The sequence below is a fragment of the Pelecanus crispus genome, chromosome 12 (genome assembly GCF_030463565.1).
Source record: "Pelecanus crispus isolate bPelCri1 chromosome 12, bPelCri1.pri, whole genome shotgun sequence".
Taxonomy (NCBI): Eukaryota; Metazoa; Chordata; class Aves; order Pelecaniformes; family Pelecanidae; genus Pelecanus; species Pelecanus crispus.
This window is the reverse complement of record NC_134654.1, coordinates 2,261,845-2,286,889: the sequence shown is the minus strand read 5'-3', so window position 1 is coordinate 2,286,889 and position 25,045 is coordinate 2,261,845. Positions and strand designations below refer to the sequence as shown.

General features: G+C 41.8%; 1 protein-coding gene across 1 annotated transcript; it reads left to right on the top strand.

The window, feature by feature from the left end:
• On the top strand, positions 1-24,608 carry TADA2A (transcriptional adaptor 2A). The gene is made up of 15 exons (XM_009478625.2): positions 1-124; positions 960-1,066; positions 2,156-2,215; positions 2,852-2,943; positions 4,406-4,563; positions 6,030-6,118; positions 6,904-6,976; positions 13,852-13,915; positions 15,851-15,894; positions 16,434-16,544; positions 17,926-17,997; positions 18,626-18,758; positions 19,706-19,749; positions 22,389-22,462; positions 24,312-24,608. Exons 1-15 carry the CDS (start codon positions 100-102, stop codon positions 24,495-24,497), a joined length of 1,332 nt encoding a protein of 443 aa, XP_009476900.2. The 5' UTR covers positions 1-99; the 3' UTR covers positions 24,498-24,608.
• The last annotated feature ends 437 nt before the right edge of the window (positions 24,609-25,045 follow it).

The window sequence follows — 25,045 nt, the reverse complement described above, 5'->3', positions numbered from 1 at the left end:
CCCTTTTTGGACGCACTGGTTGGGGCAAGGCTTACGCTACGGGCTTTTAGGCGAGACGCGTTTTACTCAGAGGAGCAAGAACACCGCAGAGGGAGAGGAATGGAGCGCCTGGCCTCCTTCAGTAGTAAGTACCATAGATGACATTTGGAAAGTGTTTGCCATTGTTTAAAGACATTAGCAGCCATCTGGGGGACAGAGACAGAAAACTAGCAATATTTGGTCCACAGGGTCACTTCTTTGATCAAATTCTCAGGAGCATGAGTACATGAATGATTCAGTGGGAATTCAGGTCTTTTTGTCTATCCAGTTTTTATAGTTGGACTGGTTCAAATCCATTTTCTTGGAAAAAACGTGGCTTATAACTTGACAGTCTATTTATTTTGACTGCTTTGCAATGAACAAAATAAGAAAAACTTGCAGAGCAGCGTTTCATTCCTTGTTCAGCAATCTGAGCAGAGTCTGAGGTTTGGACAGGTTACAGAACAATCTTGTCGATGTCTTTGCAACCACAGCAATATGCTTTACGAGTCTGACTTGAGGTAGATGGATGGGAGACTGCGGCTGTCTGTGCAGTATTCTCCACAAATAAGGTCTTGGGTCTGGTCTTCAGCGCAGAACACGAGCACGGGCACTGGGTCAAATCAGCCAGCTAGCAGAGCCCCTGGCATCGCTGCTGAGTTGCACCAGGAGGCTGCTGCAGAGAAGATTTTCCTTTGAGTCCGTGGCACAAGCTTAGGTTTAGCCCTCAGTGTATCAGGTCTAGCAGGGATGCAGTGCCAACATCTCTCTTGCAACTCTAGCTGAACGAGGAACTTCTAACAGGTATTTGAAGAAGCTGCAGTAGGAAAGAGGTTATATACAGTTGAGTTCACTTAAAATTGCGGGGCCCAAGTGAATTTAGGTGATTGCAAAACCAGTGCCTTGCTTGTGTTGCATGAGATTTACTTTTGGCTTCACAGATGACCCTTTTGATAAGCCTCCGTGCCGAGGTTGCTCTTCGTACCTCACAGAGCCCTATGTTAAGTGTGCTGAGTGTGGGCCTCCTCCCTTCCTCCTGTGTTTGCAGGTGAGTGCAAGGATAAAAGCAAAGGCATTAATGTCTTTGAGAAAGTCATTAAAGGCCTGTCCGGTGCCAAGCTGTTCCGTAACACATTAATAACTGGTCTCTGTAAACTTGTATCAACACACTTATTTGCTCAGGGACAGGGAAATGACAAAGAAAATGTTGGAGGCTGAAGAATTGAGGCATGAGCAACTGAAGGAGATCTTTGTGAAGGTAGCCAAAGCTACCTAAAGACACACAGTCAGCCTGACTGTGTAACGGAGCATGCCGCTGCCTGTCTAGAGAGGTATCGTTTCTGTCATTTTTTATGGCATGGAAAAGAAAAGCCATCAAGAAACACCCTTTCCCTGTCACCACATGTTGGTTTTTTCCTGCCAAATGGAAAAGAAAATTTGGGGAAAGTTTGCAATATTGACAGTAATTGCTTGTGACCAGATACAGTTCTTTAAAAATTATGTGTGTGATCTGATAACCACAGAAAGTACTGCTAGTTTTAATAATTAATAAATACGTTTGCATTATTTATGATTAAAAAATGGCAATAACCTCTAAAACTGAAAAAAGAGCTTAGCCTTGCACTCAGATATGCACAAAATACACAAAACCATATTTTGTATATTGGGTGTATTTTTGTTCATTTACCTGTACTTAAAAAACCAGAAATTTAACTGTTGAAAATGGCTGCAAACCATGCTGGTGCTGTTTAAACAGAAAACCAAGATTAAAGGGAAAATGTCTTTTCAATACTTAAGAAGTGCTCTGTGCTCTCTTCCTGGAACGATCCACTTTAAAACATACCATCGAGTGTCTTTCACCTGCCTAACTTTGCCATAAGTACTTAACAAAAAAGTGTGTCGATTCATGGGAGTTATGTCTTGGTGCGAAAGACAAGTAAGATACAAAGACAGATTTAACACAATTTTAACAAAGATTCTTCTACCATTTTATGTTTTTTCTGAAATGAAATCAGAAAAATTTAATATCTTTTTCAGCACCCAGTGATCAGAGAATAAAAGGAAAAAAAGGGACCAGTTAAAATGTTTTCAGGGCAGAAGGGGGAGACTAACATAATGCTAATCTTTTGTTTAACAGTGTTTCACACGAGGATTTGAATACAAGAAACATCAAAGTGATCATACTTACGAGATAATGGTAAATATTCCTTTTAGATAACACCTACTCGATCTTGAGCTTTCATAACTTCCCAGGACTTAGCCCCTTGCTTACTAATATTACACTGAAAAGTTAAGTGATACAATTCTTTGGTCCAGAGGTTTCGAACTATTAAAAAAAGAAAGGATCTTCCTTGAGAGCAAAGGAAAATATCCACCTGGAACATAATGGAACAGTGGAGACATTTAAAGCTACCTTTTTTATTGTGCCTAGATAGCACAATGCATCTCACTAGACTTCCAGTGCTTTAACCATGTGGATCAACTTCTGTTTCTCTGTTCTTGTTTTTTCTTCCCCAAAATTAATCATTTTAAAAGACTTCCATAATTTTTATTGTGTTTCATAGCATAACGTGGTGGAATTACAGCCGGTAGCTACAACATGTAACAGTATATCAGAAGATCTGTAGTGGCAAACTAGTTTTTACTGTAGCTGGTGACCCGATGCCCTAAATAATTCAACAATTACTTGATCAGGTTTCATGGGACACAGTAAAAGTTTAAAACTACCAGTATTATATACTATGTTGCCCTGTAGTTTGGAACATCTTTGCTCTTCCTGTGGTGGATTATAACAGAGGATCGCAGTGGTTTGATTTGCTTTTTTCTGCTCTAGACTTCCGATTTCCCTGTCTTGGATCCTAACTGGACAGCTCAAGAGGAAATGGCACTCCTAGAAGCCGTGATGGACTGTGGATTTGGAAACTGGTGAGAATTTAGTGGTTCAGCCAGCTTCAGTGAACGATGGGTAGTTTTTCCTTTCATTTCACTGGATCTTGCTGTTGAATACATCAGTGCACATTGAATGTTCAATGACTTATTGTGGGTGAGAGACTAATTTAGCAGCTAAAGTGGAAGACTGGGGTAGCAGATGCTGTTTTCAAATCTGCTGTTAGATATACAAGGAAATTGTTAAAGGCTTCTTGTGAGATGCAGGGCACCTCCAGTGAAGTACAAAGTTCCCTCCATTCGCATTAAAGTCACTAGGTTTTGAAGGAGCTCAACTATTGCACAAGCTTTTCTGTGCCTCAGTTTACTCCTATGTAAAAACCAATTACAGAATTTCTTATCTTGTGTGCTTTCAGTTTGCTTACAGCGGACTAGCTGGGTATTGTTAATTTTGGAGGTTTCCTGCTTCTCTGTCATATTTAGGATAGAGCACTGAAGTATTTAAGATTTTTACATTACGTTCTGTTAATTTCTGTAGTTGCTACAGGATTGTTATGCATTTGTAAATAAAGGAGATCTGTAGTCATGAGTTATCTCTCTTCTCCTCCATGAAAAAATAGCTGTATTAAAAGTATCGAACTCCAGACTTCACTGAAACAGAACTGTGAGTTCTTATGTGTACATTGCTGTCATAATTAAGACTGAAAACTGGTTGCAGTTATGTTTGGCAAGTATGCTGTCTAGTACACTTTGCCCTACTTAGCAATACAAGTAATCTTAACTTTTTCCTTAAACACTTGGCTTTTTTCAGCCTTTACCAAATAAAGGAAAAACTGACTTTTCTTCCTGGAATCAGTTGATTCCAGTTTTTAGTTTAACAGAAATTAAAACGATTGCTGGGGTGAATTTTTTTTTTTTTTAAATTCCTCAACTTACACAGCCATTCTATTAAGACAAAATACTTCATGTTTCTTGTCAACTACTTTTCCAAGAAAGTTTGGCAAAGATTTCTAGAATGTGTTTTGTAAAACCATTCCGATGTTTTAAAAAAAACTGTTTAACATCTCTACAAAAAAGGGGAAATCACTATCCAGTTAAAATCGCAAGAGAAACTTGAGAAGCAGAATGCGATTCTGGACTTAGAATTTACCGTTACCTGGAGTTAGTAAAATGTGTAAAAAGCTCTCAAATAACAACACTAAATTTTCAAACATATAAAACATTTGGTACGTTCCATCAGCCAGGGAATTTTTCATGTAAAGACAGTGAATTACATTGCTCATGACCACCAAAAAAGTGCTCCCTAGCACTTTATCAAACGTGTAAGTATTAGCTCAGTGTTAGTATGCAAAATGTGGATTCAGACATCATCACAGATCAGTTCTCTGCACACAATGCGATCCATCTCTTGTCCAAAATTATCTTTTCCCACTAGAGAAAGAAAAAAACCCTCAACGTTTCTGTGTTCTTCATATTAAGCCTCCCCCTCTCCCCACTTCAGGCAGGACGTAGCCAACCAGATGTGTACAAAATCCAAGGAGGAGTGTGAGAAACACTATATGAAACACTTTATCAACAATCCCTTGTTTGCCTCTACATTACTGAACCTGAAGCAGGCGGAGGAGGCGCAGCACAATGAAACAGCCATTCCTTTCCACCGTGAGTATCCCCTGCCCACTAGCACACGCGGGGAGCTTCCCCGCAAGGTCTCTGCTCTTCCAAAACTGGAATGAGCAGCCTTTGGAGAAAGGCATGCACCACACATACAGGTTGCTTTCATTCCCGGAAGGAGAGCTTGTCCTGACGGCTAACTTCAGTAATGTTAGTAGTAAGGTTTTCTTCACGCTGTATTAAATCCTTGGTGTATCAAATGAACAAGACAGCCAGCTCAGTGGGAAAAGGGAGGGAACAGAGTGGTCTGATACAAACATCACGTTCTCAAAACCAGAAGTGCCTGCACAGCCAGTGGAAACGGTCACTCACAGAAATCACCACAGCAGAAGCCTGGATGTGCACATTCATTTAAAGGACAAGCTACCTCAAAGCTGCTTCGCACGTGGCATGGTGTAACAGCGTGTCCTTCATGGGAAATACCAGTGTGAGTTCTCACCCTGATGCTGGGGTGGTTCCTTTTCTTGTCCAGACCCTGCGTAGCAATGTTAACTGAGAAGGACTTCTACTTTAACACATTTCATCTGATTATCCACTGTGTACCGGGCCTGACTGCTGATGTGATTTGTCATAAAATCGTTCCCTTTAAACTATGCCAATTTCACACCTCTCTCTTTAAAACTGCCTTTTAAAAAGTGTATGTTAAATTTCAGCAATTTAACAAATTCCCAGTTTTCCTTAAATTTCATATCTTTAGAGTTCCCCCAGTCTAGCAGCTGTTCCATTATAAAGCTCCCCAGATTGGCTGGGTAAAAAGATTGCTTGGTATCTGGAGATTTAAATTTCACAATAAAGCGGTTAGAGCTAAAGCAGTAGGAACTGGACAATTTTGGTTCTGTCCCTGGCTGTCATTGATTTTTTTATGTGACCTGGGCCGAGACAAATTCTCTGTGCCTCAGCTTGCTTTATCTGTAGCATGGGACTTATAATGCTTAGCTCCTTCACAAGTGTGTTGTGAGCCTCAGTCCATTATTGTCTGTGAAACACTGCGTTCCTCAGTTGGGAAGCGCTGTAAAAATTCAGAGTTGTATAGCTTTAATTGCAGCTCTCTGTAAATGGCACCCAGAAGGTGGCAGATTTAACACCCCTGTTGCTATTAACTAAAAGACCCTGCACGCTGAGACCGAGTGATCTGCAGAGGTTTACCCGGGGCGGGGGGGGATGCTGAGCTCTGAAATGTAGAGTTCACGTTTTATAACCTATTTATTACCTTGAATTTATGTGTTTGACTTTTGAGAATACTATGAAGATCTCGGGTTACTGCATTTTTCTCTGGATGAACTCGGTCTTTTTCTGAATATAACGCTGAATAAAAGCCCAATCAGGGTGTTTTTCCTCAACTAATTATTCCCACTTTTCCTGCAAAAGAAACACCTATTTACGCATCGTTTTGTGTTAAAAAAAAAAAAGACCCCAAGCTCTACACAACAACTCAAAACCTTTATTTTTTTCAGCTGCTGATGATCCCCCACGGCCTACTTTTGATTCCTTGCTCTCCAGGGATATGGCTGGGTACATGCCAGCGAGAGCTGACTTTGTTGAGGTAAGACTCCCTCTTCTCCCGTTATTTTAAATTCGCTACTGAATGCCAGATCAGCAAACGCACCCTTGTTTGCCCCTGCCTATAGGTCTTTACTCACGTAAAAAAAGCGTTAGAAGAGAGGGCAGGACGGGGTGATTAATCCAAGGAGTTAATTGCAGAGGTGGCGCTGCAGGCCTGCGAAGCTGCGGGCAGGCGAGCCGTGAGCTGCTGGCCGTGCACGTACGGGCTGCGCGGCATGCTGCTGCCACCAGATGCCCAGTAACGAACGGCTTTTTGCGTAAGCGGACTGGATGTTGCAAATTAGATGCTTAGCAAAAGGGCTCGGCTTCAGCATGCTTCCATTTCATTGGCCTTGCAGAAGCACGTGTGAGCCCGATCCAAAGACCGCTTGAAAGACCTGCATTGTCTTCGGTGTTTTTAGCTGTGGGCCCAGGACCCCAATTCCTCTTGCAGAACGAGCTCCTGTACGTGAAGGAACGCGTTCAGCCATACAGGGGCCTGTTTGTGTACATTTGAGCAGAATTTCCGCCACAGTGTGGGAGTCATGGAGATAACCTGATTAATTCCCATGATCCTATCACAGCACCCTGGTCCAGTTCCAGCCATGGGGGTGCCTGTTATACATTCTCTAGTTAAAGCTCCCCTGTAACGTATGTTGCTCAAGGATGGAACCTTGTATGACTGTGTGTGAGTAAATAATCTCTGTTTTCAGTCTACGTGTACTGAAACTTGATGCCAATTTTTTAGTGCTAGTTAGTGACAATTTATTAATCACCTCCGAACAGGAGTTTGACAACTACGCTGAATGGGATTTGAGAGATATTGATTTTGTAGAAGATGATTCAGACATTTTGCATGGTAAGTCCCATGTTTTTGTACATTGTCTGAAAACAATGTTTCAGAGTGCCTACACAGCATTTCATTGGGTCTCTTCTTCTCTCCACACTTTTTTGAAAGTGAACATACATTTTTAATGATCTCACTTCTGTGCGCTGGGATTTAAACACTGGCATTTCTATGGTCCTCACTTTCAAATCTCTTTTAAAAGCTCTCAATCAACTGACGTGCAAATGGTACTTATATAGACAATAATGCACTTCACTCGCTACTGCAATGTGGCCAGCTGTAAAGTAGAACATAGAATCATAGAATCATAGAATCATCTAGGTTGGAAAAGACCTTTAAGATCATCCAGTCCAACCATTAACCTACACTACCAAGCCCACTCTAGACTAATCAAGGGTAGACCAGACTAAACCATATCCCGAAGTGCCACATCTACCCGTTTTTTAAACGCCTCCAGGGATGGGGACTCCACCACCTCTCTGGGCAGCCTGTTCCAATGCCTGACCACCCTTTCCGTAAAGAAATTTTTCCTAATTTCCAGTCTAAACCTCCCCTGGCGCAGCTTAAGCCCATTTCCTCTTGTCCTATCGCTAGCTACTTGGGAGAAGAGACCAACACCCACCTCACTACGACCTCCTTTCAGGTAGTTGTAGAGAGCGATAAGGTCTCCCCTCAGCCTCCTCTTTTCCAGGCTAAACAACCCCAGTTCCCTCAGCCGCTCCTCATAAGGCCTGTGCTCCAGACCCTTCACCAGCTTCGTTGCCCGCCTCTGAACACGCTCCAGCACCTCAATGTCTTTCTTGTAGTGAGGGGCCCAAAACTGGACATGACTGAAACCAAATAGTCCCCACCAGTAGTATGCATCTCTTTAGGAAAGACACAAATGATGTTTTATCCGGTATAAACTCTAGAGAAAGTTTAACTAAGTAGAAGCAAATTATCTGAGATAGCAGTCTGTCTGGAAACAGGTAGCAGTACATCAGTGTTTGAATAAACAGACCTACAGGCCTATTAAAAACCAGCAACATCAGTGCCTTCCTATTACTTCCCCTCCCCGTCCGAAAGATATTCTTTCCATCTACATAATGTTTGTGAGCATCAGAGCAAGGCACAACTTTTGTTCTGATTCAGAAAGAGGGACACTTCTCTGTTGCCATTACGCCTTTCCCCTCCTATATCTAGCTCGGTAGAACATCTGCCACTTACTCTATCCCCTCTTAGTTTAGGAAATCTGATATCTGGATAGGTATTACTGGAGGCAGCAAGGAGGTACGTGGTGTAAGACTATGCGCAACACATTGAAACTGTGCTACTCTTGAAGTTGTGTGGTTTTTCGTGTGTTAAACGCACACTGAGTTATGGTAGCATTAGCTGTACGTGACAGCTTTTTTATTGTGAAGGGGATGGCTGTTGTATGAGTCCAATTACTGCTACCCAGTTTCTGTGAACGCAGCTGCCTTAATAATACCAAATAACAGGAATTACTAAAATGATGTTAATCCATAGAGGAGAAAAGATCGTACTTTTCCCCACATTTGTAAGTACATATAGTGTTTAAAAGTACTGTGTTTATGCTTCAGAATTCTCCCATCTATGTCAGGCCGTTCTAAGCTAAAGCCTTAGCATCCCTTGGAGACAGACAAATCCTGTTACGTACAGACAGTCTTTCCAAACTTAAAAAATCAGTTTGAAATTTAGCAGTGTACACAGAGCTTTAAGGAGTGCAAACTCCCTTGGCTCAAAAAAGGTTATGAGAATCTTATGTCAGTCTCTCTTCCCTTTTAACATTTATTGAAAGCGGGACTGGCTTGTGGACATGTCACAGATTCATCATGCCATCTCTCTACTGTTTCTTTTTATTACTATTAAAAATATATATTTTCTTGCTTCCGTGTCCTATTCTGAGTGCTGGTAAACTGGAAAAGCAAAATAATCTCCTAGTTCTGTTCATTAATTGATAGCTTAATATTCATTCAAGCTGGTTTACCAGCACTCTTCCGCACCCCTGACACCGGTCTTCCTCCAGCTGCACAGTTCAGCCATTTAAGATATCTCCTACCAGCCTCCTGTTTCAGTTGTCAATCTGACTGCAAAAACCAGCTTTCCTCACCTCTTCAGAATATCACAAAGCTACGCAGGGCCAGACCCTTTGGTCTGCCTGGCTCAGTGTCCTGTCAGTACCCCATAGCAGATGCACAGGAGAAGAATGTAAGAAAAGGCAAGTATAGGCAGATGCTTTTCCTGGCCTATCTTCCACGTTTCCTGCAACAATAAGTTCAGAGACTTCTTGAGCCATAGGTTGTGTTCAGACCATTTTGACCAAAGGACCTGTCCTCCATGAACTTAGCTAGCTACTGTTAGAACGATACGTATCTGTACTTTTGCCCCCATAACATCCTGTAGCAGCGAGTTCCACAACTGAGTTAGGAGTTCGACGATTTAATTATGTGTTGTGTGAAAAAATACTTCCTTCTGTCTGTCAAATCTTTTGCCTGATAATTTCATTGGCTGTTCTCTAGTCCATTCAGTTGTCTTCAGCATTTAGTATAGGATGTCCGGCATTTGCCCTGTGAAAACTTTGGCAGAGGTTATGGAGCGTGACCAACTACATTTTTGATCTCTTAGCTCAGGAACTCTGGCATCTTCCTTCCCACAGCTGTCCTAGATCTGCCCACGTGAGAGAGAATGCCTCTTAAAAAATGAAGTCCCAGGGTCTAGCCAGCTGTTTTTCTTTTACATGAGGCATCTTGCGGAGAGAAAGAATTATTTTCTAAAAAGCTTTGGAATTAGGTCTTTCCCTTCTCCAAGTTTATACAAAAAAGGAAGGAGCCACATCCTCCCTGTCCTGCAGTTTTAAAGATCTCAGATGCTGACTTTGCTCAATTGCTTGAGAATGCTTTGCAGCCTAATTGTAGGATTTCATACTGTAGAAAATGGCTCAACACTTGGATCCGAAGGCAGGGACAGGCATTTGGATGATTTAAGAAACCTTCGTACTTTCTAGTTAACAGGCAGAGAAGGTTGTGAGGCAGCCCTGGAGGCCCAGGTTCTCGTAATCTCTCCCAAGGGTGCCTGTCCCACTACGTCCAGGCAGCGGCTCTGACGTGCCTCTCTACCCTGCCCACTGGCAAACTTCTTACGCTAGATCTTATAGCAGTGTCCTTGAAAAGCTGCCCTGTGGCTGTTTTCCACACCTGCTCGAGACAAATTTTTGCTGGCCGAACAGCAAGCTTTTTTTTTTTTTAAAGGTAAAGATGTAAAACAGGGTTTTAACACATTTTATAGCCCAGAGAAACCCAAATGGGGTTTTGCAGCGTAGATTAAGTGTCAGGTTAGTGAAAAAATCCTCAGTTTGTTTTCCTGCCATACATTAAACCCCACTGGGCTCAAGATTAATTTTTGAAAACTGTATTTTATATTCCATTTGCTGAAAGTTACTCAGGCTAGACCCTGAGAACACACCAACCAGAGTAATTTCTATGCTCTCTCTTTCTTTTGTTTCACAAGTCATAGATCAGTGCTGCAACATCTAGGCTGCACATAACACAGGAGTATTTGATGCTTTCATTGGAACAGAATTCCCCCATCTTCCCTTTCCTCCACATTGCTCTGCTTTTCTTAAAAATTTGTAAAAATCGTTTTATAAGAAGTCCTAGATCTAAGCTGCTTGACCTCTGTTTCCTGATACCATGGCATTTTCCCTGCTACATTTTCCTGTGTCACTCTAAACAAGTTCTCAGTATGCCCACAAGAAAGAAGAGTGCAATTTAATACAAGGTGGAAAGACTCCCAGGCAGCCTTTTATGAGGAACACAGAAACCTGTACCTGCTGACTCACCAGCTCCTCCCACCACGCAGGAGGTCACAGGCGCTGTTCAGTCACTTCTTGATATTTGTGAGATGGTAGAAATGAAATCTCTCCTATTTCGATTAACTTACTGAACTGTTAACTTTTATTCAGTACTTGCAATATAATAAGCGCATGCAAATATATACTGCAAACAAAACCATAATGGGCAGATCAAAAGAAACGACTGCTGACAAATTAATTCAGCCCAGAGTGCTTGAATATTTCATGAATTACAAGTTTTCATCAGACCAAATTATAACATTAGTAATTTATCTTTTTCCAGGCTTTTTCTCCCCTTTCCCTCTCGTGTAAATGATTTTTACTTCCAACGTGGGAAAGTAATTGCTGAAACCGCAAGTTTAGAAGTGAGTGGAAATAGACTGCAACTCTGGCTGTACAGTAGTGAAATTTCATTTTATAAGATACAAGGCGGTCACTGCCCTTCTAAATATTACACGATGTTTATTCTTTTGTGGAAAGTCCTGACACGCTCTGAAGGCAGATGCTCCGTTTGCCTAGGGTCCTGCTTTCCTCTAGGGAAGGTGAATTTGGATTGTAGCCATTAAGTTTGTACCAACCAAGGCACACACTGGATGCACAGCCTGTTTACTTTGATTAGTTTGCATTCTTCCCGTTATTTGGGCCTTGCATGCCAAACAGAGGTTAGTTAGCATGAAACAAAGGTCTCACTCATTAGTGTTCAAGAAAGTTTTTGCAGGCCAAACGAGGCTGAAGAGGAATGAAAAGCAAAGAAACTGTTTTCGACACACTCTTGAGAAACCAAAATATTTTGATTTTTTGGAATGAAGAAGGGAGCCTTGAATTTCTGCCTATCACTGGATCCTTCGGAGCTACTCTGACCATCTCAAAGAACCTTATCATTTCCCAAAATGGACGCTTTGAACACGGTGTCAGCTTGGATTATCTTAAGTTGCCAGTACAAACAACTGCCTCCCTAGTATAGTCCATGGGGAAAAGCACAGGCAAATCATTTTCATTCGTGCAGCATCTCTTTTCTCATTTCAATGCAGCTTGTAACAGTATAGTAGTCTGAGTTATTCATGCATTCCAGATTTTGTAATCGGCTGTTCCTGTGTGAATATGTCTATTAAAAACAAAAGCCCCTCCAAAAGTGCATGTGGCAGCAAATACTCATTTTTCTGTAAGAAGCAGCTCCTTTCTTTTCCTTCATTTGTTCTCATGAATGTTCCTTCCCCTCCCCAGCTGATCATAATTTCTTTCAGAATATTGTGCACTCAGGTGAAAGCATCAAAATGCAATGGTTATAGGTGCATAATTACTTGTGATATTTATAGAGGTTCTCCAGTGCAATTTCTGCATGTACTTATTAAGTTCTGCCCACACAAACCCCAGAAAATAACATGTTAGCTTAGCTTGCAGAGGGTTTAAAAATATAAAAATATTTTCCATAAATTGGCACCGATTCCAACACTTAGTAATATATTTCATTCATGTTTAACTTGCTGCATTTCCCAATTTCTTGTCCCCACATTTAAGCAAGAAGAAGAATTTGCTACCTGTGCTTGTTCTTGAATTAGGAAAGTTAAATACCTCTTTATGAAAATACACCATGATTCTTGACCACTCTGGTTTTGCAAGAAATTTGCAAGAAGAAGTAAGAATATTGTACCACCCCTCCTATCTTCATACATTATCTTTTGCTCCTAGATTAACATCAGATCAGTTTTGTATAAATTGAAGATCTTGGTGCTAATACAGGATCAGCAAGCGTAACTCAAAACTGTTGACTCCTGAGCTAATATGCACAGCCTTTGGGCTTTAGCTGTCCCCGTTTATAGGAAATTTTATTACCCAGAGGACTGCACAGATGAATTGCCTGGAGGCTAGGGGCTTCCCAGTGTTTACATATAAATATATATTTTAAAACAGACGCATAACCACACGTCTTTCTTAATTGCATTATTAATTATTTATCGGAGAGTGCAATCAATAAACTGCCAGTATCAGTTTTGCTCTTTTCTTGTAACTGCAGAGGAGGGGATTCTGGCTTCTGTCACACTTGGGCCAGCCCTGTTTACACGGCGCAGTGGGCTGAAGGGGGACGTGCTCTTGCTTAGTTTCAGAGCGCTGCATGTTGTCTCTACAGACTGTAAACCCACTGTCAAGTCTTAAGCCTCTTCCTTCTGAGAGCATATTGAAATGATTAACGTAAAGGGAAAAAAGCCAACCAAGAAATCAGCCAACTCTACGCTTATTTAATAACCTAGAATTTTTGCATTATTTAACAAAATGAGGGAAGGAAGGCAATAGGTGTCTCCTTATCTTTTCTTTCAACAATTTACCAAAAAAGTTTATTAACCTAGCAGTTACAGGAAAAAGAAGCTGAAGGATCTCCGAGTGGATCAGCCAGACTGCAGACAGATTTGATTTTGAAAAGGATATGATTCTAATGAGCGTGGCTTTTTCCTGTGCCTCTTCACATTGTGAACTATTCTCTTTGTTCTTCTGGCAGACAGATAGGTTTAGCAGTTAACAAGCTAAAATCTTGTAGATGTTTTTAAGAACGGTAGCAAAGGCTACTTTGAACCTTCGCAGTTCAGAACTGTGTCTTTCTATTTTTTGGAATTCCTTGTTCTGTGCAAAGAAGCCTTTGTCCAAAGATGATACCTCAGATCCTTAAAATCTGATAAATTTGCTTTTCAGGAGAAGGAATATTTAACAATTGCATGTATGAAGGAACAAGTAAGTGCTCATAGTAAAACAGTCCAAGAAGAAAGAGGAAAAGAGTTCTCAGGATCTTCTACTCAGGTTCATATTTACAGGCAGTAATGTATTTGGAAGGAGTAAGCAAAAGAAAGCTTCTACAGGTGGCATGTATAGTCTGCACAAGGTTAGCCTCTAGTGAGTTGATGCCCCTGTAAAATTGCCACAGGATTTTTAAAACAGCAAAGTAGAGTGACCATTTCAGCCTACCATGAACATAAAGGCTTGAAAATTAGCCTAACATGGTGATTACTTATCTAGGCTCTAATCTTTTTTTATTATTATTTTGCAGCCCTGAAGATTGCAGTTGTAGATATCTATCATTCCAGGTTAAAGGAAAGACAGAGAAGAAAAAAGTAAGTTTTCAAGCAATAACTGCATTCCTTTGCTTCATTACCATGTTTTGGTCCCCAGTGTTGTCCTAATACTAAACGTAATTGATTTCCTATAGCATCCTTCCAGACAATTCCCATGCATGGAGACCTTCTGCTGTGAGAGTTGCTCGACAGATTAAGATCGGGCACATGGCTTTAGCAATGGTACCAGCCCAGAAAACACAGATTAGCAGACCCTGATACTTATTTGTACACATGGTTGACAAAGGACCTCTACACACCGTAACTGCCCTTTAAACTCTCAAAACAAGTCATTAATTGTGAAAAGCCTATTTTCCAGTCCTTTTTAGTGCAAGAAAGTCATGTACGCAGCGCTCTTCATATTATGATCCCAAATCCAGCTATACATAAATAACTAAGCTTTCTAGCACACCTTATGAGATCACACAGCCATTTTGCAGAACGAGAAACTGAAATACTATCTGGGAAACCGGTCACAGATCCAGGGCAAAAAAGGAGCAAATCTCTGTGCTTTTTGCTCCCGATGTAATGCTGATGGACTGCACATAATTCATTTTCTACTTTAAGGAAAAAAAAAAAAGCTGCCAGTCTGTGACTAATTGCTAGGCCCCCACTTTCTCCATAGAAATGTTTGCATCATTATTTTTAATTCTTAGTGGTCCGTAAGTTAGTTTTCCACACTGTGTAATGAAGATAACTATATTGCTGATGTGAGTTTGAATAATTTACTCAGTTCAGTTGACGGCTTTTTAGAATGACTCAATCCATTCATGAAATTCAATTTTATTATAACTTTCAAATACTTTGTTCAATATGTAAAATTATATCTTGCTGTATCATTCCCTGCTGGAACAATTAGTACTTTGGAGTAAGACTCCTCCATTCCTTCTCCTCATAATACAGCCCAGTTCTGCTGAATGACAGGTAAGAGTTGATGTGTATTGACCTGGTTCTTTAGATTTCATAAATAAAAAATATTTATGTGGTATAATTTCCGTTATGCTAAATCATGTCATACTAAAAGAAAGTGCCATAAGGCTCAGTTATATAACTCAAATCGGTGTCAGTTTTTGTAAAGTTTCTACAGCAGGATGGGACAAAAATCTGGAAAATGACATGAAAATGCTCGTGTCACTCTCAGAAAGGCCTCTTTACATGGGACAGGAGTATTCTTTCATACATACTAAAGAAAATGTAATGGATTTTGTAGAGCGAATTCCAGCCTGACCTTGACGAGCCCAGCTTTGTAGTGTCTCTTATCATTTGCAAAAGTCGCGTGTTTATGGAATCACCACATAGCAATGACCACATGACATTTGCTGAAACCTGTGACAAATGTATTTGTCAGGCATTTCTAAATATCTTACCTGCCTTTTTACTCTGCTCACTTCCCTGATCCTGTCAGGAGCATTTCAAACTTATGAGTTACCTAAATCATTTTCCTCTTTTTAAAGTCTAAGCTGTCATGGAAAAATTCCTTCATCCTGCTCCCAGTGGTGAAATTTACAGTCCATCTCTCACCCTTGCTCTGGCAGAAGGACGTTTGTCTCTCTCTGAAGCTGGAAATCATGCTTCATGAGACATTGCTTTACCTCCAGTTTTGGAAGGACGAGTTATAAGACACTGTAGATGCAAAATCTGTGCCTAAAGAAGCAATTTCAAACCTCTAGAGCGATTGTAGCTCCCTTTGTGCTTAATGCTGTCAGAGTCTGACTAATGCGCACCCCTATCCAAAATTTACCCTGATTAAACCCGCGCTGCATCACTACATCACGTTTCTCAGCTAGCCAGCTCAAGAGTTATGGAAATTTCATACGTGTTTAGTTTTAGACCCCTCTGATGGTCTAAATCAAAGTTTCTTCTGAAGCCTTTGTATTTATGAGGTAATACACGACTTGATGCCTTTTGTTAACACCATTTTGCTCTCAATTACAGAATTATAAGAGATCATGGCCTAATCAACCTCAGAAAATTTCAGAGTGAGTATCAGGTGTAACTGCTTAACTTTAAAGTGGCTTCTCTACTTCTGAAGCAAAACTTCGCATGTTCACTATTTCCAGTGCACCAGTATGGTTTGTTCATACTGGACCATATTCAGATGCTCTGAATTCCAGCAGATTTCCTGCCCCAACTGTTTCCAGCCGGCTGGCTCTAGCTACTCCCAGCTCGGTGTTGTAGTTATTGCCTCAGAATTGCTCTTCAGAAACATTTTGGGCTCCACTGAGTAGGGAGAGGGGTGAAGGTGAAATCTAGGCCTTTTAAGTGCATCTCACTATTCTAAGAAATGATCAAACAACATTTAAATACCATCCTTTATGCTTGTAGAATTTTAAGGGCTGTATAATTTTATTGCTTTTTACTCAGCAATTTCTAGTTGTGACACCAAAATGGCCAAGAAGCGTGCCAAATCTGGATCTTGGGGCGGTCCACAGAGGCTGGTAGTCACTTCAGGTTCCACTGAACTTACTTTATTCTCACAGTAGGAGTGATACGGTATGTCACCTTTTCCCCCCTCTAGTTTTGGAAAGGCGATATCCAAAGGAGGTTCAAGACCTTTATGAAACAATGCGACGATTTGCACGAATTCTTGGGCCGGTAGAGCATGATAAGTTCATTGAAAGCCACGCATGTAAGTCTTTTGAGGATTTTAGCGTATATGTTCTTCAACAGGCATAATGAGGGGTTGCATCATCTACAGTCTTTCCTAAATATATACCACTCCTGGAGGGCTGGATGTTGTTTTTCTCCTCCTCCCCCATCTACCTCAGAAAAACAAATACATTTGTGGTTTGATACATTAAATGAGCAGCAAGTGTTTTTTTCCACTAAACTGCGTCTGAGTTCTTTGTTTGATTTCTCAGTTGACTGAGCATTCTGGTCATGTGTTAGAAATAGTAGTTTCTTATCAAAAGACCACTATTCATTTACTGGGACTCTATATCACCGAAAGAACAAAATCCCTAAAATTTATGTCTGTATTGAGAGATGGGGAGCTGGCAGCAAATTGTGAATTCTTTGAAAGATACATGTTAAACTATTATATGTGTACATAATTATATAGTACAGCTGTCATTATGTCCCTTACCTTAAAGTGGGAGGCATTGTTCCATCACTGAATCATCTCGAGTCTTTATGCATAATCATAGCATGCATTTAGTCAAATTCCAGTACAAATCATTACATCCTGCTTACTTCTGTGACTTAAACTGGGCAAATTGTTGCTCATTAGAAGGAACAAAGCATTTAAACAGTTGCAACTATTTTCAGGACACCCTGTGTGAAATACCAAAAGTATGATCCTGCAAAATCATGAGGCCCACATGTAAGTGCTAGTCCTGGAACCTAATTTTGCTGTTGTAGTGACAGCAAAGTCCTCAAGTTAACCTGATAGTCAAGTACACGCATTATACAGATCTCCCGAGTAGTATGAGTAAACAAATTCAAGACAAGCAAACTTGCTCACTGTAAAACTAAGCAATGCCTGGAAGCCAGCTGATAAAAGCTACAGGCAGCATATGTATCTCTGAGCAAAAGAAACATGGGTATTTAATCTTTCTGACTGCAGAAAAAAAGAGTTGTCTGCAAAGAAAAATTTTGGAAGGTCCAGTTATGAAAATCGTAGTTCAAAGACGGTATTAGCTGCTGTGAGGAGCCTGGATGGAGTAGTTTTTCAAACCTTTTGAAATGCCTTCCAGAATTCCTACATTATTGTTATTTGCCTTGTCCAGGATATGGCAAAGGAACTGTCAAAGCACGAAGAGAAAATAACTTTTCTGAGCACACAAATGCTAGAAACCAGCTTAAATCTGCGATCAAGGAGTGTTAGGACACAGTGAGTTTGAGGTGTGATACAGACTTGTGCGGAGAGGTTAACCCTGTCTGTGGTTCTGTGTGCTTCATAGCTGAACTGTAAATAAGAAATAGCAATGTACACCACAGTTCACTGCCACCCCCACTGACCCACATTTGTTTTTTGGATTTCCCTTCTGCTAACTGTTGGGGTGCAACAGTGGAATTTGAGCTGCGAAGGGAAATAAAGCGACTACAAGAATACAGAGCAGCAGGAATCACCAATTTCTGTAGTAAGTACCTGATGCATTATTCAGTCCCTTCCCATTCATCAAGGTGTGGAAGGATGATTTTACAACGTTTAGGATGTGTTGAATAAAAAGACATTTACTTTTGAAATGCATTTGCCTAGCTCTTTAACCGAACAAGGCTTTGGCAATAATGCTTCAGTCCAGCTGTGCTTTTTTAAAGCTAGTTTGAGCCATCAGCTTGGAGAAGGCGCTGTCTAGCAGAGCTCTGCTTTAGTCACCACTTCGCAAAAGATCCAGGAAAAGAAAAAAATATATGTGTCGTGGCACAGTGGTCTCCAGTGCTTTATCTGTGGACGCTTTCACTGGCTACCACCAAGTGTGATATCTGGAGAGAGGGCTAAAACCTCTGCGTAAACAAAATGACCTATTTTATCCTGGAATTGGATCGTGGAAGCCTTTTTTGTTTGGTTTTGGCCTGAAATTAATGGGGGGAGGGGTGCAGAGTGGAATCTAATATCTTCTGATGCCAAGTAGTTGTCATGAGGGAGAATAGCAGAGTCTGGTCCAGAGCTAGAGAACAGTTTCTCACTTACTTCCTAAAGCAGAAAAACAACAGTCTGAAAATGTTGACCAAGGGAGCTGGTGAGAATGTGGTATCTGTTTGCCATAGGTGCCAGAACATACGATCACCTTAAGAAGACGCGAGATGAGGAACGCCTGAAGCGCACTATGCTTTCGGAAGTCCTGCAGTACATCCAGGACAGCAGCGCCTGCCAGCAGTGGCTCAGTCGACAAGCCGATATGTACGGTTACAGTAAGACTGTGCATTTTACACACCTATAGAATCATCGAATCGTTTAGGTTGGAAAAGACCTTTAAGATCATCCAGTCCAACCGTTAACCTAGCACCGCCAAGTCCACCACTAAACCCTGTCCCTAATCACCTCGTCTACGCGTCCTTTGAATACCTCCAGGGATGGTGATTCAGCCGCTTCCCTGGGCAGCCTGTGCCAGTGCTTGACAACCCTTTTGGTGAAGAAAAATGTCTTCACCCAAATTCTTCTTTCTATGCTTTAGTCAGGGTGCATCAAACACGTTTTTTCTGTCTGATAATAACAAATGCATTCCCAATTTATTACAGTAGGAGCAGTCTGCAAAATTCAGAAGGGCAAGAAACTGTGGGTAACAGCAACAGTGCTTGTTGAAGTGCAGACGAGGAAGCGACTACTAAAGGCTCCAAAATCTCAGTTTTCGTATTTTATATTTCAGGAACTTAACTGCTGTTAATAAAGTCATGGAGGGAAATGAGGTCTTTATGGATATTAATGAGGACACAGATGACACCTGAAATGTTTCAGATGATTTTAGATGTTGCAACATTACTAATGTGTAGTCACCCTGCATAAAGCATTTGATTTAAGGAGCAAGCTGCAATGCAAAGGAAGTGCATCCTGCATGCCACATGGTCTGAGAAGCTGATCTGTAATTTCCCCAGTCAGTCTCCATTGAATTTTTTATTGTCCCACCCCCATCCCTTTTTTTTTTAAAAAAAAAAAAAAGTTTTAAACATAGTCTTCAATCTGGGAGTGCTAAATATTTAGAAATCCTGTCGACTTCAGATCAGGGTCTGGGTTATGCAATTTGAATTGTATAATTATTAGAAGTTGGGGAAAAAGTAGTTTCAGGGCCAATATATGCAGTTATTCTTAAAAAACCATAAAGGCAATTTGAAAATTTCCTTTCTTTTCAGTGATTCCGGCCTGAGTCCCACGGTACCAGTTCCTTCAAATTCAGGTAACTGTTAGATGATGGGCTGGGGTAAAAAGCCAGCCATACATCAGTAATACTGTTCTGACAGCCAGTTGGGGAGTGACTCCTTTGCTTCAGTGCAAAAGTGTCAGTCCTCCAGCCTCATGGTTAAGCACTGCTCAAGTCACCATTACCTCAGTCTGCAACTCATTCCACATGCAAATCCTGTGGGTTTTTTTGCTGAATTTCTAGATTTTTCTGGCTACAGATGGAAAACCCATCCTAAAGCTACATTAACAAGGCAGGAAAGAAAAAAAATTTTCACATGACAACAAAGTTTTATCTTGAAAAGATAAAGCTAATCCAGTTTTTTTAATGAAGCTGTATAGCACATACCGTAGCAAGATGAACCTGACAGAAAGCAGATTTAGGAGGGCAGAACACCACAAAACAGGTGCCCAAGAAGCAGGCAATGGTTGCAGCATCAAGCACTCCAGAGTGACAGAATGAGATGATACCGGTTGCCTGTGCAACTTCAGTTTCCCTTTTCTATGAATATGCTTTTATATTCTTCGATTCTGTAATCACAAATTATGTTTTTTTCCACCAAGAGGAACCCTACTTCTTTCAGTGCCCAGTAAGGACAGATTCAGGGGTCAGTCAAGGCCCTCCCACACAAGACTTCTGTAAAATCCCATCCTCATTTGTTGAGGACACGGGATGGCATGCGAATGAGACTAGGATAAAGTTTCACTATAAGGCTGTTAGATGTTGCTGGGGAAAACTGGCTTCTAGCTCTGTCTCTACATCCAGTTTTTACGTGGATGCTAATAAACCACTTGAACCAAACTTCTCAGAGGTGGCCACTGATCTGTATGTTCCTCCTCATTTCTGCCAGGAGCTCTGGAAATTTGGGTCAGCATGCCAAGCAATTAGTCATTGCAGAAGTCAGTACGCACTGTGTTTTAAACATAGCGGGCGATAGCTAAGATCTGGTGTTCTGGGGAGAAGATAGCATTGTGTATCTCAGGCTGGGCATCCAGAATCCATGAAATGGGGACAGTATCCCCTCAGCCGAAGGGCTAGTATGAAGAATGAAATTAATTGTTTGTCAAGTATGCAGTGGTCAGTGAGGGGGAAGAGGCCAACAGAACATGAATTGTTTTGCCTATGGAACTCAGCATGCGGTGTTTACAACCTGCATGTTGAACAAAACCCAAACAAAATACCATATAGTTAGTAATTAAGCAAACATCCTGCATACTGAATAAGGCAAGGATCCTGCGGAAAAACTGCCACGTGTCTATATAATTAAAGGCTGCATCATACTGAATATACAAGAGGGCAAATTAATGTTGCTTAACTTTCCTTCTAGATTTTGAGATCTTGATTTTGCAGCCTTAATGTGTTTTCTTTAATGTAGTTTGTGCGTGTGCGTTATTTCCTAGGTTTTTAAAAGACTAAACCCAAGTTCTGTCATGTCTCATCATAGCACGCTCGTTCCAGGCTGTAGAAAGAGGGAGGAGTCCTGGGCAATAACTTCCTCTACACCCACCAGAGACTCACTACTCAAGCTTCTTTCTAATCCTTCAGTTCTCTCTCTGATCAGGATCCCCTTGCCCAGACAGGCTCCCATCTGTCTCCTCCAGACGCACGGGAGAAGGAGATAGAGAGAGACTCCCCAGTCCCAGAGGCAGGACCCAGACAGGGCAGGGTCTGGAGCAGCAGCCAGCAGAATCCTTGGGAAAACGGAGCTGCAGATTTCCCAAGATCTCGTCACTTTGCCAAATGTGGGAAGGCTGTCCTGGGATAGAGCACCCTATCTCTAAGAGTGCTAAATATGCAACCCACAGCACAGGGGCAATAGACTTTCTAAAAATGTAAACAAATGACCCTAGCTTTGTTCTGAGATCTGGAAGTTAAAAAAAAAAATACTATTAGAAAAAAAACCCCAAACAAACCTGCAAGTAGACAGCCCTCGTGAAAGTTTAAGCTATACCAGTTAAAGTTCAGCAAAGTTACAAACAATAGTGGAAGTGAGAACTATCAGACTACCTTGTAATATTTCTTTTGGTACTGTTTATCATAAGACAAAGATAAATCCACAAACTGCGTTTGCTTTACAATATCTGCATCGTCTTTAAAGGCATTTAAAGAAAACTCTGCTTCATGAAGTTGTCAGTAAAGCCAGAGAAATTGGCTGCTAATCACGGCAATAAATAATCTCAGCATCCTTGCAAGGTACTGGTTTCACGCCTGCTGGGAGTTCATCCTGCATGCTGTGCACACCCGGGGCACACCCTCCACGCAACACTGACCTCCCTAACCCCGGCTGGAAGAGTCGGTTTAGTCAGGAGGTACAGCCCAGCTTAGCCATGATCAGTGCCAGTCTGACAGCAAGCGCTTGTCTTTCAGTTCCTCCTAAAAGCCAGTGAGCCAGGGTTAAAGCGTAAGAATCCTCGTGCAGGTATTCACAGTGCTTAACTATGCCGGTTCAAAATCATACCTTTTGTCAAATCAGTGCAGTTTTTGTGTTAAGCCCTAAATAACCCTGCCTATAAACACTTGGATCATACCGGGTTAACATCACCGGGATTTAATTGCCTCTGAGATAATGCACCTAAGGAACAGCCACCGCCAAACCACTCGGGGTTCTTCAGTGTTTTCCTGTCTTGTCCCTGCAGGCAGACGGAGTGCCCCACCGCTGAACCTCACAGGTCTCCCAGGAACAGAGAAACTTAATGAGAAGGAGAAGGAGGTGAGGAAAAGAATGGAAAGATAATCTATATAGAACTTCATCTTCACAGTGCAGGGCTGCTCACACCATCTGTCTCAGGTGCTGCGAATATCACCTCAGCTATGTGCCCTGACTACACTTTCCTGCTCACAAAAATAATTCAGGTTTTCCAGTTGGCTTCTTAATTTCAGTTGCTGTACTATACGTACAACATAGCTGCAGCAAATGAGCTTATCTAGCAAAGAAAGGTGGAGAGCGCCAAGGTGCTGTTATAACATCCAGAGTGTGACATCCTCTCTTCCTCCCGTTGTGAGACTGGGGTGAGCAGAAGGGTTCTTTTTGCTTAATGAACATTGGGTTTAAAACCGGGAGAGGATTTTGTCAAGGGCTTCACTGGACAGATCACTGAACCTAAATAGCATAGCTCTTTCTGTATTACAGATATCTCACAGCCAAACCTCGACCAGTTCTGGTTGGGTTTTTGCTGTAACACTCAGGTGAACCATGGAGGCGTACGGTTCTTTTCACGTTTTTCCCATACTTCTGCTTTACAGCGCATATACCAAGCTTTCTGTATGCACGTGTGGCAGAGAACAGAACCTGGCTTTAAGCCGTGGGTGGTTAGCTCGGCCGGGCGTTGCAGTTGGCAGTCCCGCGCGGAATGCTCTTGCGCAGTCACCTAGAGCCATCAGAGGCACAGGGGCATCGACAGAGCAGGCAGGAACGGGACTGCAACCCCTGCGGCAACCCCCGGGAGAGGTAAACAAGGCAGCAGGGGCCTGCCGCGTATTTATTTATGGCCCCGTTTCTTCTGCAGCCCAGTGGAGGCCTGTCCTCTAATTCAGTGAAAGGCAACACTGGAAAGCTCTTGAAATAAAAGAATTTCTTTTTTTAATAGAAGGCATAATCTGTCCGTAGATTGTCCACAAGGCAGATTTCAGCGTCTGTGAAACCCAGATGCATTTCAGACTTTTCCCTCTGTGTGGAAGCTGTTTCCCCTTCACTGGAGATGGCAGCATTGAAAATCAGATCACAGATTCACCATGGAACATGGCATTTCTGGCTCCGTTCAGCATATAAATAATTGTGCCTAGGACATTAGTGCATATGGGGAATCTGATTTTCTCGTCAGCTGAGACATAAAGTCTGAGTTCCTCTGAATTCTGCTATTTCCTATCAATGAGGAGCAATCATTAAGCATTTCCTTATTAAAAGGAGGCGGCAGCCAGTATCTCCATTGGGAGCGATACAGCGCACCATCTAGAAGGCAGCTGGTATTTGGAAGCTGAATAGGAGCGTTGCAACCTAACAGCAGAGCGCAGGGGCTCTCAAAAGCAATTCCTTTTACCAAACTTCCAAACACGTAACGCCCTCCCTGCACAGTTTCCCTCCTAGACTTCCGGAGGGGGCCGGCGTTGTGTGCATAGCTGCTTTTGTAGAAAGGTATTAAAGACTTAGTCTGCAGGGGATTAATAGACAGATGCCCTCCCTGGCTGTCGTCCAGCATGCCGAATTGCTGGTTGCAAGTCTCTTTGGCATGTGTACTTTCCTTGGTTTGTAAAGAACAACGCCCACACAGGACACACTCATAGTTACACTCCTGTGAGCCGAGAGCTTGCTTTCATCCTCCTAGTTTATTTTTTAGTCAGGAATGTTTTTGAATGCAGCAGCCAGCAAGCTCCTCCCCTCCCTACCTGTGGATCGAAACAGCTCATAATGCAATTACTGTATGCCTCCCCCATACAAAAAAACCCCCACATTTAAACTGTTTTCCGAAAAATATTCACAATGTTACTCCTCCGACAGGGATCGCAGAATGAAAGAGCGTGACAAGTGTTAGTGTTTATTAACTTCACCTTTTGTCTTCCAGCTCTGTCAGATGGTGAGGTTGGTCCCTGGAGCCTATTTAGAATATAAAGCTGCTTTAGTGAACGAGTGTAACAAACAAGGAGGCCTGAGACTTGCGCAGGCTAGAGCACTCATCAAGATCGATGTGAACAAAACCAGGAAAATCTATGACTTCCTTATCAGAGAAGGGTACATCACGAAAGCCTGAGGACAGAAATCAGCGCTTGGCTGGAGCAAAGCTTCTCCGCATCTGTCTGAAGTCACTTTGACAGCGCTGAAAGATTTTAAGAGTGTTGAATGAAGGACGTTCCCTTTTGTTTAAAATCTTTTGGGGCTTTTTTTTTTTTTTTTGTAAAAACAAGTAGGGAGCTTTGTTAACTTGTACGATATTGACATTTCTTTGTCTGGTTTCCTTTTGACTCTGCTGTTTAACACTGCCGTTGTCAGAATTACACTGCCACGTAGTGCTGGAAGGAATCATACGCTGTGTAAGCTAATCTTAAATGTGAACGGGCATTCTCTAGTAACACCTCTTGTAACTAAGAAGAGAATCACGGTACTTGTATCCTGACAGTGACACAAAATAAGGACAGAAGAGCAGCACGTCACGAGAGTCACGCTTTGACTTTGTGTGAGTACGGGGTATAGAAATGCAGTCCCCTCCCTTCTTGTACTCCTTCCTAAAACAGTGTCAGCTTTCAAAGGAGACAGCACATGCCCGAGGGTATAAAAATAGAGCTTGCAGTGGTCCAGTCT